The sequence below is a fragment of the Capra hircus genome, chromosome 11 (assembly GCF_001704415.2).
Source record: "Capra hircus breed San Clemente chromosome 11, ASM170441v1, whole genome shotgun sequence".
Lineage (NCBI taxonomy): Eukaryota > Metazoa > Chordata > Mammalia > Artiodactyla > Bovidae > Capra > Capra hircus.
In genome coordinates this window covers 40,429,983-40,451,457 of record NC_030818.1, presented here as the reverse complement: position 1 = coordinate 40,451,457, position 21,475 = coordinate 40,429,983, and the positions used below count along the sequence as shown (strand labels likewise).

Here is a 21,475-nt window from a genome sequence, read left to right as displayed (position 1 = left end):
TGTTTCTAGGCTATCTATTCTGTTCCATTTGTATTTTATCTGTCTGTATGCTAGTACCACATTGTTTTGATTCCTGTAGCTTTATAGGAAGTTTTGAAATCAGAAAATGTGATTTCCACTTTGTCCTTTCCACTTTTTTCCTCCATGTTTGTTATTCTTTTTCAAGATTGTATGGCTATACAGGGTCTCTTAAGATTCTGTGAGTTTTAAGATGGGGTTTTCTGTTTGTGCCCCCAAAAAATGTCATTGGGATTTTGATAAGGATTGCATTGTCTTCCAGTTAATGAATGCGAGTTGAGATTCCTTTTATTGATGTCTTCTGTTAATTTTTATCAGGAGTGATATAACCATTTGTGTTTTCATTTTGTGTCCTTAACCTTCGTGGTTAATTACTAAGGCTTTTTTTCTTTTGTTTTGCTTTTTGATGATATTGTAAATGGAATTGTTTTCTTAATTTCTTTTTTGGGTTGTTTATTGTTGCTGTTTGGAAATGTAACTAGTGGTCAAAGAGGTATCCTGGCCCTTTGCTGAATTAACTTCTTCATTGTAATAATTTGGGGGGTGGGATTTAGGATTTTTTGCCTGTAAGTTTATATCATCTGCAAGCAGGGATAATTTTACTTCTTCCTTTCTTATTTGGATGCTTTAATTTCTTTTTCTTGTCTAATTGATCTAGCTAGAACTTCCAGTACTGTGTTGAATAGAAGTGTTGAAAGTAGGTATCCTTGCTTTGTTCCTGATCTTAGAGGAAAAGCTTTCAGTCTTTGAGCATTGAGTATGATGTTTGCTGTTCCTTTTTATTATATGGCTTTTATTTTGTTGCAGTAACTTTCTTTGATCTTTGTTGAGTTTTTATCATGAGAAGGTGTTAAATATTGTCAAATGTTTTTCTCTGGGTCAGTTCAGATGATTAAATGGGTTTTTTTTTCATTCCATTAGTATAGTGTTTTACATTTTATTGATTTACATATTTTGAGCCATTTTTGTATTCCAGGAGTAAATCCCACCTGATCTCTGTGTGTAATATTTTTAATATGCTGCTAAATTTGGTATTTTGTTGAGGATTTTTCTTTTATCAGTATTCAAAAGGGATCATGGTTTTTAGTTTTCTTGGGGCTTTAGTATCACAGTAAAGATAGCCTCACTCAATATGCCAGCAAATTTGGAAAACTCAGCAGTGGCCACAGGACTGGAAAAGGTCAGTTTTCATTCCAATCCCAAAGAAAGGCAATGCCAAAGAATGCTCAAACTACTGCACAATTGCACTCATCTCACACGCTAGTAAATTAATGCTCAAAATTCTCCAAGCCAGGCTTCAGCAATATGTGAACTGTGAACTTCCAGATGTTCAAGCTGGTTTTAGAAAAGGCAGAAGAAACAGAGATCAAATTGCCAACATCTGCTGGATCCTGTAAAAAGCAAGAGAGTTCCAGAAAAACATCTATTTCTGTTTTATTGACTATGCCAAAGCCTTTGACTGTGTGGATCACAAGAAACTATGGAAAATTCTCAAAGAGACTGGAATAACAGACCACCTGACCTGCCTCTTAAACCTGTATGCAGGTCAGGAAGCAACAGTTAGAACTGGACATGGAACAACAGACTGGTTCCAAATAGGAAAAGGAGTATGTCAAGGCTGTATATTGTCACCCTGCTTATTTAACTTATATGCAGAGTACTTCATGAGAAATGCTGGGCTGGAAGAAGCACAAGCTGGAATCAAGATTGCCAGGAGAAATATCAATAACCTCAGATATGCAGATGACACCACCCTTATGGCAGAAAGTGAAGAGGAACTAAAAAGCCTCTTGGTGAAAGTGAAAGTGGAGAGTGAAAAAGTTGGCTTAAAGCTCAACATTCAGAAAACGAAGATCATGGCATCTGGTCCCATCACTTCATGGCAAATAGATGGGGAAACAATGGAAACAGTGTCAGACTTTATTTTTTTGGGCTCCAAAATCAGTGCAGATGGTGATTGCAGCCATGAAATTAAAAGATGCTCACTCCTTGGAAGGAAAGTTATGACCAACCTAGATAGCATATTCAAAAGCAGAGACATTACTTTGCCAACAAGGTCCATCTAGTCAAGGCTATGGTTTTTCCAGTGGTCATGTATGGATGTGAGAGTAGGACTGTGAAGAAAGCTAAGTGCCGAAGAATTGATGCTTTAGAACTGTGGTGTTGGAGAAGACTCTTGAGAGTCTCTTGGACTGTGATGAGATCCAACCAGTCCATTCTAAAGGAGGTCAGTCCTGGTCATTGAAGGACTGATGCGAAAGCTGAAACTCCAATACTTTGGCCACCCCATGCAAAGAGTTGACTCATTGGAAAAGACCCTGATGCTGGGAGGGATTGGGGGCAGGAGGAGAAGGGGACGACAGAGGATGAGATGGCTGGATGCCATCATCGACTCGATGGACATGAGTTTGAGTAAACTCTGGGAGTTGGTGATGAACAGGAGGCCTGGCGTGCTGTGATTCATGGGGTCGCAAAGAGTCGGACACGACTGAGCGACTGATTTGACTGACTGAACCTCTTTCAGTCGTGTCCGACTCTTTGTGACCCCAAGAATCACAGCACGCCAGGCCTCCCTGTCCATTACCATCTCCCGGAGTTCACTTAAACTCATGTCCATAGCCTCCTTATACTTACCTAAAAATTAGTTAGGAAGTATTTTACCCTTATCAATTTTTTTGGAGAAGTCTGAGAAGTATTGGTGGTTGTGGCAGTTGTTCAGTCAGTGAGTCATGTCCAACTCTTTGCGACCCCAGGGACTGCAGCACTCAAGGCTTCCCTGTCTTTCACTATCTTCCAGAGTTTGCTCAAATTATGTCCATTGAGTCGGTGATGCCACCTAACCATCTCATCTTCTGTCACCCTCTTCTTCCCCCCATTCTCAATCTTTCCAAGGACCAGGGTCTTTTCGAGTGAGTCAGTTCTTTGCATCAGGTGGTCGAAAGTATTAGAGCTTCAGCATCAGTCCTTCCAATGAATATTCAGGGTTGATTTCCTTTGGGATTGACTGGTTAGATCTCCTTACTGTCCACGGGAGTCTCAAGAGTCTTCTCTAGCACCACATTTTGAAAGCATCAGTCTCTGGCACTCAGCCTTATGGTCCAAGTCTCACATAAGTACATGACTACTAGAAAAACCATAGCTTTGACTATATGGACCTTTGTCAGAAGAGTGATGTCTTTGCTTTTTAATATGCTGTCTAACTCTGTCATACGTTTCCTTCCAAAGAGCAAACGTCTTCTGCAGTCACTGTCCATAGTGATTTTGGAGCCCAAGAAAATGAAATGTTATTGTGTCCACTTTTCCCCCTTCTATCTGCCATGAAGTGATAGGACTGGATGCCATGGTCTTAGTTTTTTGAATGTTGAGTTTTAAGCAAGCTTTTTCACTCTCCTCTTTTCACCCTCATCAAGAGGCTCTTTAGTTCCTCCTTGCTTTCTGCCATTAGAGTGGTATCATCTACATATCTGAAGTTGATGATATTTTGTTGTTTAAAATGTTTGGTGTAATTCATCGATGACACTATCAAGTCCAGAACTTCTCTGCTGAGATCTTTTGAATACTGATTCAGTCTCCTCACTCCTCATTATTCTATTCAGATTCTCTATTTGTTTGTGGTTTAGTCTTCCGTTTTATGTTTCTAGGGATTTATTCATCAAGGCTATGCAATTTGTTGGTATATAATTTTTCTATAAAATTTCATGAAATTTTTGTTATAATTCCTGTTTTTGTAGAATGGTAGTAATATCCCTACTGATATTTGATTCTAATAATTTGAATTATCTTTTTTTCTTAGTCTATTTATCTAAAATTTTGTCCACTTTTTGAACTTTAAAAAGAATCAACCTTTGGTTTCATTGTTTTTCTCTGTTGTCTTTTTAGGTTTTATTTTACTTATCTCCTCTCTAATCCTTTCTTTCTGCTAGCTTTGATTTTAGTTTAGTTCTTTAGTTGTAAAATTAGGTTGTTGATGGTCTTGTTTTTTAATGTATGTATTTATAACTATAAATATCCTCTTTACTACTTTTGCTACATTCTGTAAGTTTTAAATGCTGTGTTTTCATTTTTTTGTCTCGTTTTTTCTAATTGGGCTTCCCTAGGTGGCTCAGTGGTAAAGAATCTGCCAGCCAATTCAGGAGACGTGGGTTCGATCCCTGGGTTGGGAAAACCTCCTCCAGAAGGAAATAGCAACCCACTCCAGTATTCTTGCCTGGGCAATTCCACAGACAGAGAAGCCTGGTGGGCTACAGCCCATAGGTTTAAACAACAACAATCAATTTTCTGATTACACTTTGATCTCTTATTTGATCTTTATTAAGAGTATGTTGTTCAATTTCCATAAATTTGTGGGTTTTCCAGTTTTCTATTACTGATTTATAACTACATTCAGTTGTGGTTGGAAAAGATACTTTATATGGTGTCTGTCTTTTCAGAGGTATTCATATGTATTTTATAGCCTGAAACATGTTCTGGAAAATATTCCATGTGCATTTGGGAAATATGTACTTTTGTTACTGTGTGGAGTATTCAATATATGTCTGTTAGATCTTGTTGGTTTGTTGTGTTGCTCAAGTACTCTCTTTCGTTATCTTTTTGGTTGTTCTGTTATTGAGAGCAGGGTATGGGTGTCACCCAATTATTATTGTACAACTATTTCTCTTCAGTTCTATTAATTTTTGTTTCATGTTTTGATGGCTGTTATGAGCTGCATGAAAGTTTGTAATTCTTATAAATTTGTGCTGAATAAAACCTTTTATTAATACATAATGTTCTTCTTTGTTTCTTATAATCTATTTTGATTTTAAGTCTGTTTTGTCTCATATTAGTATAGCCACTCCTGTTCTCTTTTGGTGATTGTTTACATGGAATATCTTTTTTCATTCTTTCAGTTTCAGCTGATTTGTGTCTGTGGATCTAAAGTGAGAATATTATTGATAGCATGTAGTTGTATACCCACCCTGCCAATATGTCTTTTGATTAGAGGGTTCAATCCATTTACATTTATAGTTTAATACTGATAAGGAGGCACTTAATCTGTCATTTTGCTTTAGAGTTCAATTGATTTTTTTGGAGGTTAAACATTTAAATTCCTCCTGTCATATATTGTCCTGGATATTCTATAGTTATTTCCTCTATGGTTACTGTTAGGATTACATTTAACATATTGAAGTTATAATCCAGCGTAATTTATATACCAGCTTAACTTCAGTGAGTCAACTCTTCGCATGAGGTGGCCAAAGTACTGGAGTTTCAGCTTTAGCATCAGTCCTTCCACAGAAATCCCAGGGCTGATCTCCTTCAGAATGGATTGGTTGGATCTCCTTGCAGTCCAAGGGACCCTCAAGAGTCTTCTCCAACACCACAGTTCAAAAGCATCAATTCTTCGGCGCTCAGCCTTCTTCACAGTCCAACTCTCACATCCATACATGACCACAGGAAAAACCATAGCCTTGACTAGACGGACCTTAGTCGACAAAGTAATGTCTCTGCTTTTGAATATGTTATCTAGGTTGGTCATAACTTTTCTTCCAAGGAGTAAGCGTCTTTTAATTTCATGGCTGCAGTCACCATCTGCAGTGATTTTGGAGCCCCCCAAAATAAAGTCTGACACTGTTTCCACTGTTTCCTCATCTATTTCCCATGAAGTGATGATAATAATACTAGCTTTTATTATTTGCCTCATGTATTTACCTTTACTGAGATCTTTAAATCTTCATAGGGCTTCATGTTACTGTCTAGTGTCCTTTGATTTCAACTTATAAGACTTTTTTTTATAACATTCCTTAAAGGACAATGGCACCCCACTCCAGCACTCTTGCCTGGAAAATCCCATGGATGGAGGAGCCTGGTGGGCCTCAGTCCATGGGGTCGGTAAGAGTTGGACATGGCTGAGCGACTTCACTTTCACTTTTCACTTTCATGCATTGGAGAAGGAAATGGCAACCCACTCCAGTATTCTTGCCTGGAGAATCCCAGGGACAGGGGTGCCTCATGGGCTGCCGTCTATGGGGTCGCACAGAGTCAGACATGACTGAAGCGACTTAGCAGCAAAGGACAGGTCTAAATGGTAGCAGACTCCTTTTGTGTATCTGGGAATGGCTTCATTTCTCACTACATTGATGGATAATTTTGCCAGCTTTAGGATTTTTTGTGACTTAAAAATTTTTTTGGCACTTTGAATATATCACCCACTGTTTTCTGGTCATCAAATTTCTGATGAGAAATCTGCTGATAGTTTTTGAGACTCCCTTGTATGTGATGAGTCACATCTCAATCTCTTTGAAGGCTCTCTGTCTTTTGAAAGCTTGATTTTAATGTGTCTTTTGTGGATCTCTTGGAGTTCATTGAGCTTCTCTGATGTGTATATTTATGTATTTCACCAAATTTGGGGCTTTTTTAGCCATTATTTCTTCAAATATTCTTTCTGCCATTTTCTCTTCTTCTGGGATCCCACAATCCATATATTGGTTACTTGATGGTGTTGTAGTTTCTCAAACTCTGTGCACTTTTCTTTGATCTTTTCTCTTCCTACTTCTCAGACATAGTAACTTCTGTTGTCCTGTCTTTATGTTCACAGATTTTTTTTTGCCTGTTCAAACTCATCTTTGAATTCTCTTAGTGAATTTTTCATTTTTAGTTATTATTTTCATGTTTTTTCAAGGTTTTCTTTTTCTGTATTTTCTATACATTGTTATCTTGACTTTCTCTACAATTTACTTTAAAGTGTATGTATCAGTTGTTTCAAATTTCTTTGTCTAGTAGAGATACTCTCAGGTCTATTTTTGGGAGCTGTTTGTTTTTTCTGTTAATTTATGTTTTTCCTTTGAGTCAGGGCTACACTTTGTTTTTGATGCCCTGTGGTTTTGTTGTTCTTGAAAACTGGAAATTTAAATCATATAATGTGGTAACTATAGAAATTGGATTGTCCCCTATCCCCAGGGAGGAAAGATCAAATTCTCTCCTGTTTTCAATTTGTGTGTGTGTGTGTATGCGTGTGTGTTCTTGATTGTTGTAGGCCATCTTCTTGTCCAGGATCAGACTGAGGTATAAACTTAGGGTCTCTTTGGTCTTTTTCAAGCCTGTACCTTTCCCTGGGCATGCAGAGTGACTTCCTAAATTTTCCTGTAATGAGAGTTGCCTTTTCTTTCTTTCAGTTGTGTTGCAATACAGTTGACATATTGCACAGGGTAAGTGTGAGCTGTATAGCATATTGATTTGACATATATGCATCATGAAATGAATAGCAGAATAAGTTTAGTTCCTGTCCATCTCATACAGATTAAAAAAGAGGCAAAAATTATTTTTTCTTGTGATGAGAACTTTTAGGATTTACTTTTAACAAGTTTCATATACAAGTGTTAATTATATCAAACATGTATATTACATCTCTGGTATTTACTATAACTGAAATTGGAAGTTTGTACCTTTTGACCACCTTCATCTGATTCTTCTACCCTCCACCCCGCCCACCCCCTACTCAGTTCAGTTCAGTTACTCAGTCGTGTCTGACTTTGCGACCCCCATGAATCGCAGCACGCCAGGCCTCCCTGTCCATCACCAACTCCCAGAGTTCACTGAGACTCAAGTCCATCGAGTCCGTGATGCCATCCAGCCATCTCATCCTCTGTCGTCCCCTTCTCCTCCTGCCCCCAATCCCTCCCAGCATCACAGTCTTTTCCAGTGAGTCAACTCTTCGCATGAGGTGGCCAAAGTACTGGAGTTTCAGCTTTAGCATCATTCCTTCCATAGAAATCCCAGGGCTGATCTCCTTCAGAATGGATTGGTTGGATCTCCTTGTAGTCCAAGGGACTCTCAAGAGTCTTCTCCAACACCACAGTTCAAAAGCATCAATTCTTCGGCGCTCAGCCTTCTTCACAGTCCAACTCTCACATCCATACATGACCACAGGAAAAACCATAGCCTTGACTAGACGGACCTTAATCAGCAAAGTAATGTCTCTGCTTTTGAATATGTTATCTAGGTTGGTCATAACTTTTCTTCCAAGGAGTAAGAGTCTTTTAATTTCATGGCTGCAGTCACCATCTGCAGTGATTTTGGAGCCCCCCAAAATAAAGTCTGACACTGTTTCCACTCTTTCTCCATCTATTTCCCATGGAGTGATGGGACCGGATGCCATGATCTTAGTTTTCTGAATGTTGAGCTTTAAGCCAACTTTTTCACTCTCCTCTTTTACTTTCATCAAGAGGCTTTTTAGTTCCTCTTCACTTTCTGCCATAAGGGTGGTGTCATCTGCATATCTAAGGTTATTGATATTTCTCCCGGCAATCTTGATTCCAGCTTGTGTTTCTTCCAGTCCAGCGACCACAAATATGATCTCTTTTTCTGAGTTTGTTGTTTGAAGTATAATTGACCTACAACACTTTGTTAATTTCTAGTGCACAATATACAGTGATTCAGTATTTCTACACATTTCAAAAGCAAAACCATTGTAAATCTAGTTTGCCATCTGTCAACATACAAAGATACTACAATAATATTGACTATATTCCCCACATTGTACATTTCACCCCCATGACTCATTTATTTTGTAACTGGAAATTTATAGGTCTTAATTTTCCTCACCTATTTCACTCATCCCAGTTGAGTTGCTTTTGAATGTTACGGTCTTTAATACCTGACACTCAGAAGAGGAAAGAGAAAAATGAAGAGGAAGGAAGGGGCAGTGGCTCCTAGTTCTGCAAGTCACTTTTGCAGGAGACTGGAGGAAGTGAAGGAAGAACAGCTGAAGGAAGTGCAACAGCAATATCCAACTGCTGCTTTGTCTTTTCCTCTGAGATGAGAAGCGGCAGTCAGTCATCAGATCTTAGACATGTGGTATTTGAAGGACACATTGTGTTCTCTTACCCTGACTCATATAAACTGTGTGCAAGGTGCTCATGTAGTGTGTACAGAGCTGCCTGTCAGGGAGCAGGGTGATGGGTAGCCCCTCCGAAGCTGAGCTGATATTGACCAGAGTTGCAAGCCTTCAATGGACTTAAGAGTTCCAGAATAGTTTCTTTCAGTGCATTTGTTGTCTAGGTGGGAAGATGGATTCCTACTTTGCTTTCTACTTTGTAATCTACCCAGAATCCTCATTTAATTAGCTTTACTTTTTTTTTTTTGATGGTCTACAATATAAGATAGCTTTGGACCACATTGGAAGTGCCCATACATTTTCAACATACACCTGACAGAATTTATTTGCTTCTCTTTCCCTGTCTCCCTTATCTTTTTTATAAGCAGAGTTGCTACCTTCTGTAATGGCTACACATGGAGTGAGTATGTTTCATTTGATTTTGGGCATATATACTCTCCACATGTCTTAAGAATAGTAGCAAATATTTTAAATCATCAGCAGTCAGTTATAGTAAAAGTAAACTATAAGAAGAGTTGATGTATGCCTTATGGATTGTATGCCAGAGAACAGTATTTGATTAAATAGATTTAGTTATACCTACAGAAAGAGTTGAGAACATCAATGAAGCTTGCAAATAAGAGCAAATGAACTGATATTTAAGAGATTTATCATCTCTTTAAAGATATCTTATTGGGAATATTGCAATTAATATTAAAATTAAATTTCTCTAAAAGTTTAATCTCTTGATATTTCCTTATTCTGTTGAAGCTTTTTGAATCCCTCAGAGATAAAGATAAAAATGATTATTAGAGGATTTATCTGCATGTATTATAGGAAAGTATAAAAAAATCAGAATGGAAAGCAACTGTTGCAAGTACCAGAAAATTATGCTATTAATTTAAGTGTCATCAGAGCACAAAAGATCACATTCCGGGACTGTGAGAAAATTATTAAAATACTGGAAATAATAGTACTTAAGATGAAGATATTATACTCTAAGATCTGGTTAAGTGACTGACATTATTATATCACTTCAGGTATTATAAAAGTAACAAAATGCTTTTAAAGATAATAAGCATTACATTTTGAGATTGGCAGTGTTCACACTTTTCTGCTTAAGTGCTTTCCTAGTTTAACATAATTTAATAACAGTTATGGGGGAATAGCTAACATCTTGGTTCCCATATATATCCTTTCTCCTTCCTTGTTCAATATATACATATACAAGTGATAAAACTTTATTCTCTAAATGGTGGGTTAATGAACAGTGACTCTTCTGCCTTTGTCCTTGGTGTTAGAAATTTGGCTATTTTGTAAAGTGTTTAGCTCCTAAATGTTGAGAAATACACTACAAATCTGTTGCAAAGAGGGGATTGCTATATAGAGCCATTACTGTCCAAAAATCAGAACAGCCTGGTGTGTGCATGCTGAGTAACATAGTAATGTCCAACTCTTTGAGACCGTATGGACTGGGTCCATCAGGCTCCTCCATTCATGAGATTTTCCTGGCAAGAATACTGGCATGGATTGCCATTTCCTTCTCCATTTATATAGTTTTTTTGAGGTATAATTGATATACAGTAAGCTGAATGTATTTAAAGTGTATGATCGGGTGATCATTGAGAAATGTTTACATGGGTGAAGTCAACTCCACAATCAAGATAATAAACATTTCCACAGCAACCAAGTTTCCCCTTCCCCTTTTAAATCTCTCCCTTTTGTCCCTTTTGTCCCTCCTCCTGATCCCCAGGCAACTACTGCTCTCCTCTCCAGAGTTTTATATAACTCTATGTACTTTTCTGTTAGGTTTCTTTCATCAGCATAATTAGAGATTTATCAGTGTCATAGTATGTACTAATAATTCATTCTTTTTATCCTGAGTGGTACTTCTTTGTATGAATGTAATCACATAGTGTTTGTTTACCTGTGATGGACCTGTGGGTTATTTCCAAGATATGGCTGTTATGAATAAGGTACTATGAACATTATATGAATCTCATTATATGAATATATGCTTTCCTTTCAGAAAATACCTAGAGTTAGAATGGCTAGATCATATAGGAGATGTACAGTTGTTTTTTTTTTTTTTTTCCCTTCTTGAAAAATACTGTTGAGAGCAAAAAGACAAGCTATAGACTAGGAGAAAATATCTGCAAGATATATAGACAATGCACATATGCTCAGAATATACAAAGAGCTCTGAAAGCTCAGTAATAAGGCAAGAGCCCTAAATAGGCAGAATTTACACACACACACACATACATGTTATTTCAAATAATCCCTTTTATTACTATTAAAGCTTTATATAAATCAATTTTAAGAGGATAAGTTTATTCAAAATAGGCATATTTAACTCTTGGAGAATGTCACTTCCCTTTTTGGCACATGGCTAAGACTTAGATAATCCTTGCTCCCTACTTCACTTCCTTTGCATCCACTTTTTACTCAGCCTCATTGGTTCAGTTCATTTCATGATTGTGTATCTTGACAAAGCACCTCACCTCAGCTCTACCAATGCTGTTTGCCCAGAGCTCTTCTAATGCTGGGACCAGTGATGCTTGTGTGAGCCACGAGGTGTATGTATGTATGCAGATCTGCAATGTGAGAGAATTTGTAACCCCACTTAGAGCAACACGACCAGTCAGGAATGGAAGCCAGTGAATAAATGCTCCTGAATTGTTTCTTGGGTGGCAGTTCTGAGGAACTTTCTCCATAACTTCTCACAGAGCCACCGCTGACCACAGTGACCATCTTGAAAGTACTTCCTTACTTTAGTTTTCTGTCTTCTCTTGTACTCTTTCCAGTCCCTACTCCCTCAGTCCCTAAGATTACTTCGAATAACCTATCTGTACTGCCAGCCCTTGCCTCAGGCTTTGCTTTTTGGGGGAGATTTCCAAGTTAAAATTACCATTGCGTGTATCACTTAATGTTATAGCTACAAATAAAGATGATGTAGGACAGTGGTCCAAATATACCAGTTAAACTTACGGCCCACAAATTTACCTTCCTGCAAAAATCCTGATGTTTGCCTTTTGCGTGTTTGATTTGTTCTTCAAAATTGAACAAAACCTTTGCAGCTCTATGTGACCTTCTAAACAACATAACTTGACAATTCTTTTAAAAACTCTATTTATTTTAATTCAAAGAGTATACTAATCTTTCAAATGATGTCCTTACCCCTACAGAACTTTTTCTTTACAGTTGTTATCAGCTTCCTTTGACTTGTCACCACTATTTGAAAAATTTTATACACCTTCTATATAATAATGGGTCACAGCCACTAACTTCTTAGCTTATACTTGTTGGCCAGTTTCTTTGTCAAACATAAAAAAGAGATCATTAACCTTTCAGTAATCAGGACTAGCATCTTTTGAAGAGTTTAGACTTTAGCATATAAATCACTCATTAGTGAGTGGTGCCAGTGGAAACCAGAGCACCAATTCCTTTCACTGAATATAACGTTTTCATCTCCTTCCTTATTTGTTGGCTGTATGTCATGAGAAAAGATGATATCCTTTAGGATTTCCGATGTAATCTAGTTTTCTGATGGTTTATTTATTTACTAAACATAAAACAAGAATAACCAACTTTACCTTCCTCTGCTTAATTGTTGGGGCACTTGATTAATCACACTTCCCTGCGATAAAAATTGGCAAGCATTTCCAAAATTGACCGTTTCAGTAATATAAATAACTAGTCAGGAGATAAAATATGCCTTTTAATTTTTTTGGTAAGGCCATAATTTGGTGACATTTGCCCAGAATGGTTCATGATCTAAAGGTTTAAATGCCAAATCTGTCATACCCAATAAACTGTTCAGAATTGCATTTATTCAGAAATGTTTAGTGCATCAACACAGGGATCTCACATACATTTCTTCTCATTGAGATGCCTGTATACACAATGGTCCAGGTATCCTGATTTCAGTGCAGAGGATTTCGTTAAATGCCTTAGGTGAACCCAGTGTGAAATTGATCTCTTAATATCTTTATGCCTGCTCTTTTCAAATCATGTCAAGCTGTCTTTTTTCTTCCGTTGCTTTTCACACAAGATTGGTCTCCATTTCAGACTCTCTTCCCTGTTAAATCTAGCTCTTGAGTTCCCAGTGCATGGAATGTTACAGATGTAGTTTTCCAATGTCTGGTGGTTAGTCTGTGTCCTTTTTTGCTGTCACTGCCCTACCCCACATAAAGACAGAATGAAAAATACATGGATAAAATAATATGGTTGGTATGCCATTGAAATGGTGTGCTACAAATCTTTGGAGTAGGTAGAGAATATAGAATGTGCTCTTCTCATCTTGTTTGATATTTTTTAACTTTCTCAGGACTTCTATTTTAATTTGAAAAATGCTTTAAGAACAAGAGGTTGTTTAGCATCACATCCTCTCCCCACCATAGCACGGCTTACGTGAGAAGCTTCTACATCGTAATCTTGGTTACCAGGGTACTTTTCTTCTCTGTAACAATGTATTGCTTTTGGGACACAAAGCCGTTTCTGTTTGTTTTAATTAATTGTTTATTTTGCTAATTTCTTTTGTCTTCTGCCTACAGCTTTTTCCATTTCTTTTAATCATGTGTATGTGCAAAAATGATTGACATTTTCCTTTAATTAATGAAACTAATCAGTTGCAATGTTCCACCTGTGATTTTTGGATGTTCATGATATTTATTACTTTTATATTTCTGCTAGAAATTTATGATTTTATAAATTATTTCAAAACTCAAAAGTTTTAGAAGACTGAAATCTTGTCCCTATATTTTAGAAAATAATAGCAATTGTATAATGCATTTTTTACTTCTCTTCCTTAAATATGTGAGGATAGAAAATGTAATCCAAATATTTTCATCCTGGTATAATAGTTCTTTTAATTAAAGAGGAAATGTTTGTTCTATAGTGAATCATAAATTATTTATGATGTGAATGAGAAAATGTTTATAAACATAATTTGGAAAAAAATGGGAGTATTTACAGTAACTGGCATATTGAAAGAAAATATTTGTACTTTTGAGTGGACAGAATCATCTACTTTATGAATTTTCAAAGTTATATTTGAATTCTTGACTTTAGGTCTGAAAGTCACCTTAGAAGTTATCTATGCTTTTGATTCTATGGCACACTCACATTTATAGATGTAATATTAAGGCTTCAAGAGGCTGAGTATATCTTGATCAGATACTTTGTTACCCTACCATTAGAGTGGTGATATCTTTGTGAACTGGGTTCTTTTATCTTTGTATTGGAGATCCTAACATAGTCCTGATGCATGGTTGAAATATTAGTTTCATTAAATTTAGTATATTTTTCACTATACACATCATGAAATGAAAGGACAGCAGACAGACCTTTTATTTCTATCTGTGCTCTTTTGTGATTATACAAATAATATATATTATTGTGGGAAGTCTGGACAAGTTCAAAGACAATAAAAATTGTCATTAAATGGGTTGTTTTAAAAACCATACTACTTAGCGACAAATGAAGCTTTGAATCAAAATCACTGGTGTTGAATCATTACAAAGCCATTATTCTAGAATGGATTAAGAGCATATACCATGGTCCCATAGGACTTTAAGAATTCTCACATCTTCAGTGGCGTTCTGTAATAAAGCAGTGACTAGTAACGGGAGGGGTGTAAGAAAGAAGCCATACCATGGAATTGAGCTACCTAGTTATTGAAAGAAAAACTACGTTGGGAAAACAAACCCACTCCCAACCCCCAATCCAGTATACCTTGTTTTTTGTACCATCCTCTTAAATCTGAGGCTTTGCTCATCTCTGAAACTTTGCACTTTACTTCATCATACCTGAAACTTTGCACTTAGAAATAATGTCTAAACTTACGAGGTGAAGTATTTTTTAAATGATTATGTGAAATTTTTCTCTGGGAAACGTTATCCCCTTTTCTTTAATATGTATGTATACATTTTGAAAGTTGATTTTCAGTAAGTAACCTTTTATATTAAGGGCGTTAATTAATCCTTTGTCTAATGAGGTGCAGATCTTTCTGATTTGATAAGTTGTGAATTTCTCTAGGTCAGGGACCATGTGTACAAGATAGTTTACAATGTAAGTAGTTGCATTTTACAACTTGTTGAGGGTAGATCTCATGTTCTTTGTTAAGAAAACCCCAAAAGGACATAAGGAAACTTTGGAAAGTGTTGGCTGTATCTATTACCTTGATTGTGGTGATGTTATTATGGATATATGCATATGCCCAAAATCATCAACTTGCACACACTGAGTATGTGTAGCTCTTTGTATGATAAGTATACCTCAGTAAACTATTAAAAATCCCCACATACTGTCTAGCAAATGGTTTACTGTATTTGCATCTAATGATTAATGACTTTTATTGTAAGCAAAGAAATTACAGTATTAGATTTACAGAGTACAAAAGTCCATTACAGTAGGAGGGCTATGTCTAAAGGAAGAAAATTCAGTTAGAAGGTTATCTGCTTAAAACTATGCTTAAATTCCTGCCTTAGGCAGTAGGACAAGTAGTAGTCGCTTCACTAAGAAAAAACAAAAATAAAACAGGAAGGGAATTCTTCTTTGGGAAGATGATGACCATCTCAGTATGATGTGCGAGTTAGACAGCCATATAGATATCATCAATATAGAAATGGCTAAGTAGTTTTGGATTCTCTATCTGTGCTAAACAAGTTTGTGAATGATCATAGAGAATGTGGTTATTGAAGCTTGGAGTAGTAAATATACCCACAGAAAATATTTCATTTTATTATATATAAACATATCTTTGTATGCATATTGAACAATATTAACTGTAAGTCATGATAAAGAACTGTGGTTTTAATCACTGATAACGTAAAATATAATTTGCAAGCTACCTGTAAATAATGGTAATCCTAATAAGTAGAATGATGAAAGTCATCAGTGGTTATATTTTAATGTCAAATAGTTTAGTTCAATTTAAACAAATATTTCTTGAACAGTTCTTAGAATTTGTGTTCCTTTATTCCATGGTAGTATCACAAGGACAAAAACATCACTTTGAGAAGAACTGCACTTAAACTGTGTATTGTAAACCAGGAAATCATAGTGTCAGGTTTGTAGAATACAAAAATCAACTGCAATGTAAATGGTGGGTTTTAGGGAAATATAACTAGAGGGGAAAAAAATCCAGTTAGAATGTTGACTTACATGGTTTTAAGAGAGAGACTGATACGTTCAGGGATTTATTTTAAATAGGGTACCCTGCAGAAAGGCAGATGAAGTCAAGGATGGCAAATCTAGATATGGAAATAAGAATAATGGATTATTTTGATAGTATGTAATACTAAGATAATTACCAAGAAATGTTAAATATGGACTTAGGTCTCATGTTAGCTTTTGAACTTATTAGGTTATAAGACCGGAAATCTACAAGGGTCAAAACTGGTTTCTTAGTTGGGTATATAAAGAATGATGGTGTATTCAGTGAAAGAGGAAATAAAGGACATCTCATAGTTTAAAAAAAAAAAACAACCACTTGGGAGTCTGGTTTTCTGATTTCTGGATTCTGGCATCTAAACTTGTAGATAAGTATGGTATACTAGAAGAGAACAGACATCCTACTCTCAAATTCTTAAAAGGTTATTTTTGGACATTAAGTTCTAGTTCTTACTCTTTTTTTCTGTGTATAGAAGGTTAGAAGAGTTGAAACTACCTTTGTGAATCTGAGCTATGAAATGCATCTACATGTAAAACCCTGCTGAAGTGAGATGAAATGGATTTTTCTTAAGTATATAAGTATAAAATACATTTTTAAAGAAGTGAGTTATTTCTTTTCATCTTACTCAGGGTGTATCATATTCTTAAATTATTGGCTTGTATCAGTTATTTTGGATGAGTACATTGGCAGTATTTTTGGTGACTTCATTTTTTCTTATTTGAAACAATAAAATCCCTAATTCTTTTTTAATGGTTTTAGTTTTGATTGCTTTTTATATAAAATATTTAGTAAACAGTTGTATCTTTTTAATCATACATTATTTTATGAGAAACTCTTAACTTTGAATCAGGTAATTATGAATTGATTTTTAAAGTCTGACAGCTTTAATTCTTATCATGTAGTGAAAATGTATTTAATTCCCATGATGGATTAATGCCTGAAATACTGAATTCAGAGACTGGCTAAAATTTAACATCAAAAGAAATCTTGTAATTTCTGTTTGTATTCTTTAAAAATGAGGAAAGCCTTTTCATAATCTATGTCTAATTAAGTCTGCAAAGTTACTTATTAATAGTGTATAAAAGTAATGTAATCAGATTACAAATAGCACTGTAAATACAGTGCTTGATAACTGGGTAAAATTTTTCATATTAAAAATTGTGTAGCCTGCTGAATATATATTATATACATTAATAGTTTAAATATACTTTGTATTAATAATTACTTTTCCATACATATAGAACAAAATTATTCATAATAAAAATAAACATGGTTTAAAAAAAGTTTACTTGGTAAGTGACTTTCAGTGACAGTCAAAGAAGGAATCTGTTAATACTAATAGTGGTGAAGAGATACAAAGCAGCGAGAGTTAACTATTGTTTACCAGAGCCTAGTTTTAGCTGAAATGAAACAGCTTAAAACTTGTAAACTGAGTTGTAAGTGGAAGATTATCTGCTATTGATAGTCATACAACTTATTCAGCTTTCACCTGTCTTTTCACAGAGCTCCTTAATAAGCATTTATAGTCAGTTTTTGGCAGCATTGGAATCACTGAAGACATTCTGGGATGTTATGGATGAAATTGATGAGAAGACTTGGGTACTTGAGCCAGAAAAACCTACACGGAGTGCTACAGCACGCAGAATTGTATTAGGTAGGGTAAAAGAGGATTAAGGAAGTTTTTCTTCTTTTTTTAAAGATGTTTGAGTGTATTTTGTATTACTTTGGAAAAGGAATCTAAGATGACATTGGATTTTAGATGAGACTTTTTTGTATGAGGGATGAACTATGATTTATTAGTACATATTTAAATGTAAATATTTTAAATAGAAAGGACAACTACTGAGGTGTTTCATTATAAAAGGTGATGGATCTAATCCATGGATGTAGCATTCAGATAGTGCTTAATTAGCTTTTAATTAGCATGGAAATTGTGGAGTAGATTTTTTTTTTAAACTTCCATTACTTGGGAAAAAGCTGTTAGAAATAATGAAGTCTTCATTTGTGAAACTAGACAAGATTAGTATGAACAAGTCTGGGAATACTTTCTAACAGGAATATAGAGGAGGATAAAAGAACCTGAAGTGGGCCATGCATGCCATTGAAGAGTAAAAAGAAAGCTTTACAAAATAATAATTGAATATATATTAAGTATTATACTGCTGCTGCTGCTGCTAAGTCGCTTCAGTTGTGTCTGACTCTGTGCGACCCCATAGACGACAGTGCACTAGGCTCTGCCGTCCCTGGGATTCTTCAGGCAAGAACACTGGAGTGGGTTGCCATTTCCTTCTCCAGTGCATGAAAATGAAAAGTGAAAGTGAGGTCGCTCAGTCGTGTCCGACTCTTCACGACCCCATGGACTGTAGCCTACCAGGCTTTTTTAATTAATAAGAGAAGGAATAACCATAAATATCATCCTGGCAATGTTACCATATTCTATTTACTATGAAATTACTGTTTTATATATTATCATTATGAGCAAGCAATACATGAAATCAGTTTTAAAGTTCAACCTTTCAGGCTTTTAGAAGTTTTAAAACTATATTTGAGATCACACTAAATAAACTATAGTTTTATGAAGGATATTTTGATGTGAATCATATCCAAATTACTGAGCAGTTTGCATAGTTTCTACCTAGGCATAACAGATTATCTAGCTGGGGAAAGGGACACATTACTACGAGAAGTGAGAGAAGTGCAGCAGTTCTACAAATAGTACTGTTACTTACTGAGTCTGAAAAAGTCTTAGCAGTATTTAATTTAGAATAGTTAACCAAGTTACAGTATATTTGTGAACAAGTATATATTAAAATGAAAATATTGTCTCCAAAAAAGTATAGTATTAATGGCCCCATTATATAATTATTTCTCCAGGTTATGGTTAAATACACTTTTTACTTTATTTCTCATGATTCAGCATAAACAACCTTGGTTTTATTCACTTTCTTTATATATTTATGTTTTAGCTCCTTTTTTTTTTTCTCTTCAGACGTTGGTTTGCCTTTCTAGGACCAAGTTTTCAGCAAATTAATCAAAAGATTTGATAGTATGACCATTGTTGTTAGGTGAAAGTTTCTGCAGCCATTAGCAGATATTGCTAAAGGCTAATGTGAAATTTGTGTTCGTGGTAAAACATGCATCAAACAGTGAGATTATAAGTTACCTTTGTAATTTTGTTTTTCTTACTGAATTACTGTACTCATTTTTTATTTTACTTGATTTCTTTTTGCCAGATCTGTAATAATTGTATTTATATTGTTGCCACCCTTAGCCAAAGGATTATGCTACAGTGTATAGAATTTATCAAGACATTTTTACCATAAAAATGAAACCCAAATTAACCTTAAACAATTACACTATGCTGCTGCTGCTGCTAAGTCGCTTCAGTTGTGTCCGACTCTGTGCGACCCCATAGATGGCAGCCCACGAGGCTCCCCCGTCCCTGGGATTCTCCAGGCAAGAACATTGGAGTGGGTTGCCATCTCCTCCAATCCGTGAAAGTGAAAAGTGAAAGTGAAGTTGCTCAGTCGTGTCCGACTCTTAGCGACCCCATGGACTGTGGCCCACCAGGCTCCTCTGTTCATGGGATTTTCCAGGCAAGAGTGCTAGAGTGGGGTGCGGTTGCCTTCTCCAAAACAATTACACTATATGTACCTTCGATAAAAGCAATAAAATTTCTGAAATTTGTACTATAGTATAGTCAAAATTTATCAAAGAATGTAGTATCAAGTAGGAATTGCTTACTTCTTAGATTTCATGAACTGTTAGTTGTTTTTGATATTAAATGAACAGTTTCCAAACATTTAATATTAATTGAACCCTTTGTTACCCTACACAGGAAATCTTCACATGGAGAAACAATGTTTGTATAAAATTCAAATCTTAAACATTTATTTTTACCATTTATTGTATTTTTAGTCTTTTATGTTCTTCTTTTCAAGAAAGTTATAGAAGTCATTTAGAGTATTTTTCAGTTTGTAACTTGTAATTTTTTATATTAGAGATCTTTATCACTCCATAGAAAATTGTAATTCAAACTTTAATGGAATTCTGACCAGAATTCAGGTGGCTCAGTGGTAAAGAATCCACCTGCCAATGCAGGAGATGTGGGTTCAATCCCTGGGTTGGAAAGATCCCCTGGAGGAGGAAATGGCAACCACCCCACTGTTCTTGCCTGGAAAATCCCATGGACAGAGGAACCCGGCAGGGTCTTCCAGGGAGGGTCGCAAAAAGTCAGACAGAACTGAGCGACTGGGTGCACACACACAGCTTATGAATTGGCACTGTGTTTTGAAACTTAGGATCCCAAATCTTTAGTCATGATCAAAGTTTTAAAATTACTTCACTTCTTTTAAATTATGAATTAGTAATGTATTTACTTTTGTAAAAAACCATATAAAACAATCTTTCCTTGGATATACAATGAACTAAGTACCCAAATTACTCCTTTATATTTTTTTATGAACCATTCTACTTCTAAACGCTTTAATATTCTTTTATTCTAGGGAATAACATTTCAATAAATATAGAGGTAGACCCCAGGCATCCCACTATGCTTCCTGAGTGCTGTTTTCTTGGAGCTGACCATGGTATGAGATCTCAGGTTTGAATGTTTTTAACAGAATCATAAAATCCTTGTCCACTACTGTAATTAAATATTCTAATGTATTAATATACCAATGGTAAGTATCTTAAATGAAAATGTCTCATCGTGAACTCTACTTCTGTGTTTCTTTATATATATATGTGATTTAGATTTTCTAATCAGATAGTTAGGAAACAAAATCCTGTAATTAACAAATACTATGTATATTTCAAATTTTGTAACTGTATGATGGTAGATGTTAATTAAACTTGTGATCATCATTTTGCAAAATACAGATACCAAATCATTATGCTGTATACCTAAATATATAACACAGTGTTATCAGTTATATAGCTCAATAAAGAGACAAATTCTGTGCCAAATGTGACTTTAAAAATGAAAGCAGCAAGCCCTAAATTGACTTTTTTTTTTTCTTTTTAAAAAAATATCTGAAGTGGTAAAACCTCTGGGAATTAGGCTGAGCAGAAACATACATTTGTGGTAGGTATCTTTGCAATACAATTTACTTTTTTCTATGATTAAACAAATTTAATAACAATTTTTTTTCATACTTTCAGGGATCCAGAAAACAGTCTGTTACAAAATTTGAAAGATGTTTTAGAAATTGACTTTCCAGCTCGTGCTATCCTGGAAAAATCTGTAAGTTTTATCAGTGCTTTGATATTCCAAATGGTATTGCATAATGAAACTTAAATGTTCTTTTAGGCACCAGAGAAAAATGAGGCTGAGAGGGAAGGAACTGGAAGAATATTACAACAGACTTCTGAACTGCAAGCAACAGTTGCATCAAAGAACTTATTAACCTTTGATTGGTGTTACAAGT

At 35.5% G+C, this 21,475-nt stretch overlaps 1 protein-coding gene across 2 annotated transcripts in view; it reads left to right on the top strand.

Annotated features, from left to right (window-relative positions):
* The window catches only part of FANCL (Fanconi anemia complementation group L), an 89,564-nt gene that overhangs the window by 65,017 nt on the left and 3,072 nt on the right, over positions 1–21,475 (top strand). For both annotated transcript variants that reach the window (XM_005686628.2, XM_013967673.2), the window contains 4 exons: positions 17,550–17,700; positions 20,552–20,635; positions 21,087–21,132; positions 21,210–21,291. In XM_005686628.2, coding sequence (XP_005686685.2) covers positions 17,550–17,700; positions 20,552–20,635; positions 21,087–21,132; positions 21,210–21,291 — 363 coding nt within the window. The remainder of the gene's footprint in view (positions 1–17,549; positions 17,701–20,551; positions 20,636–21,086; positions 21,133–21,209; positions 21,292–21,475) is intronic.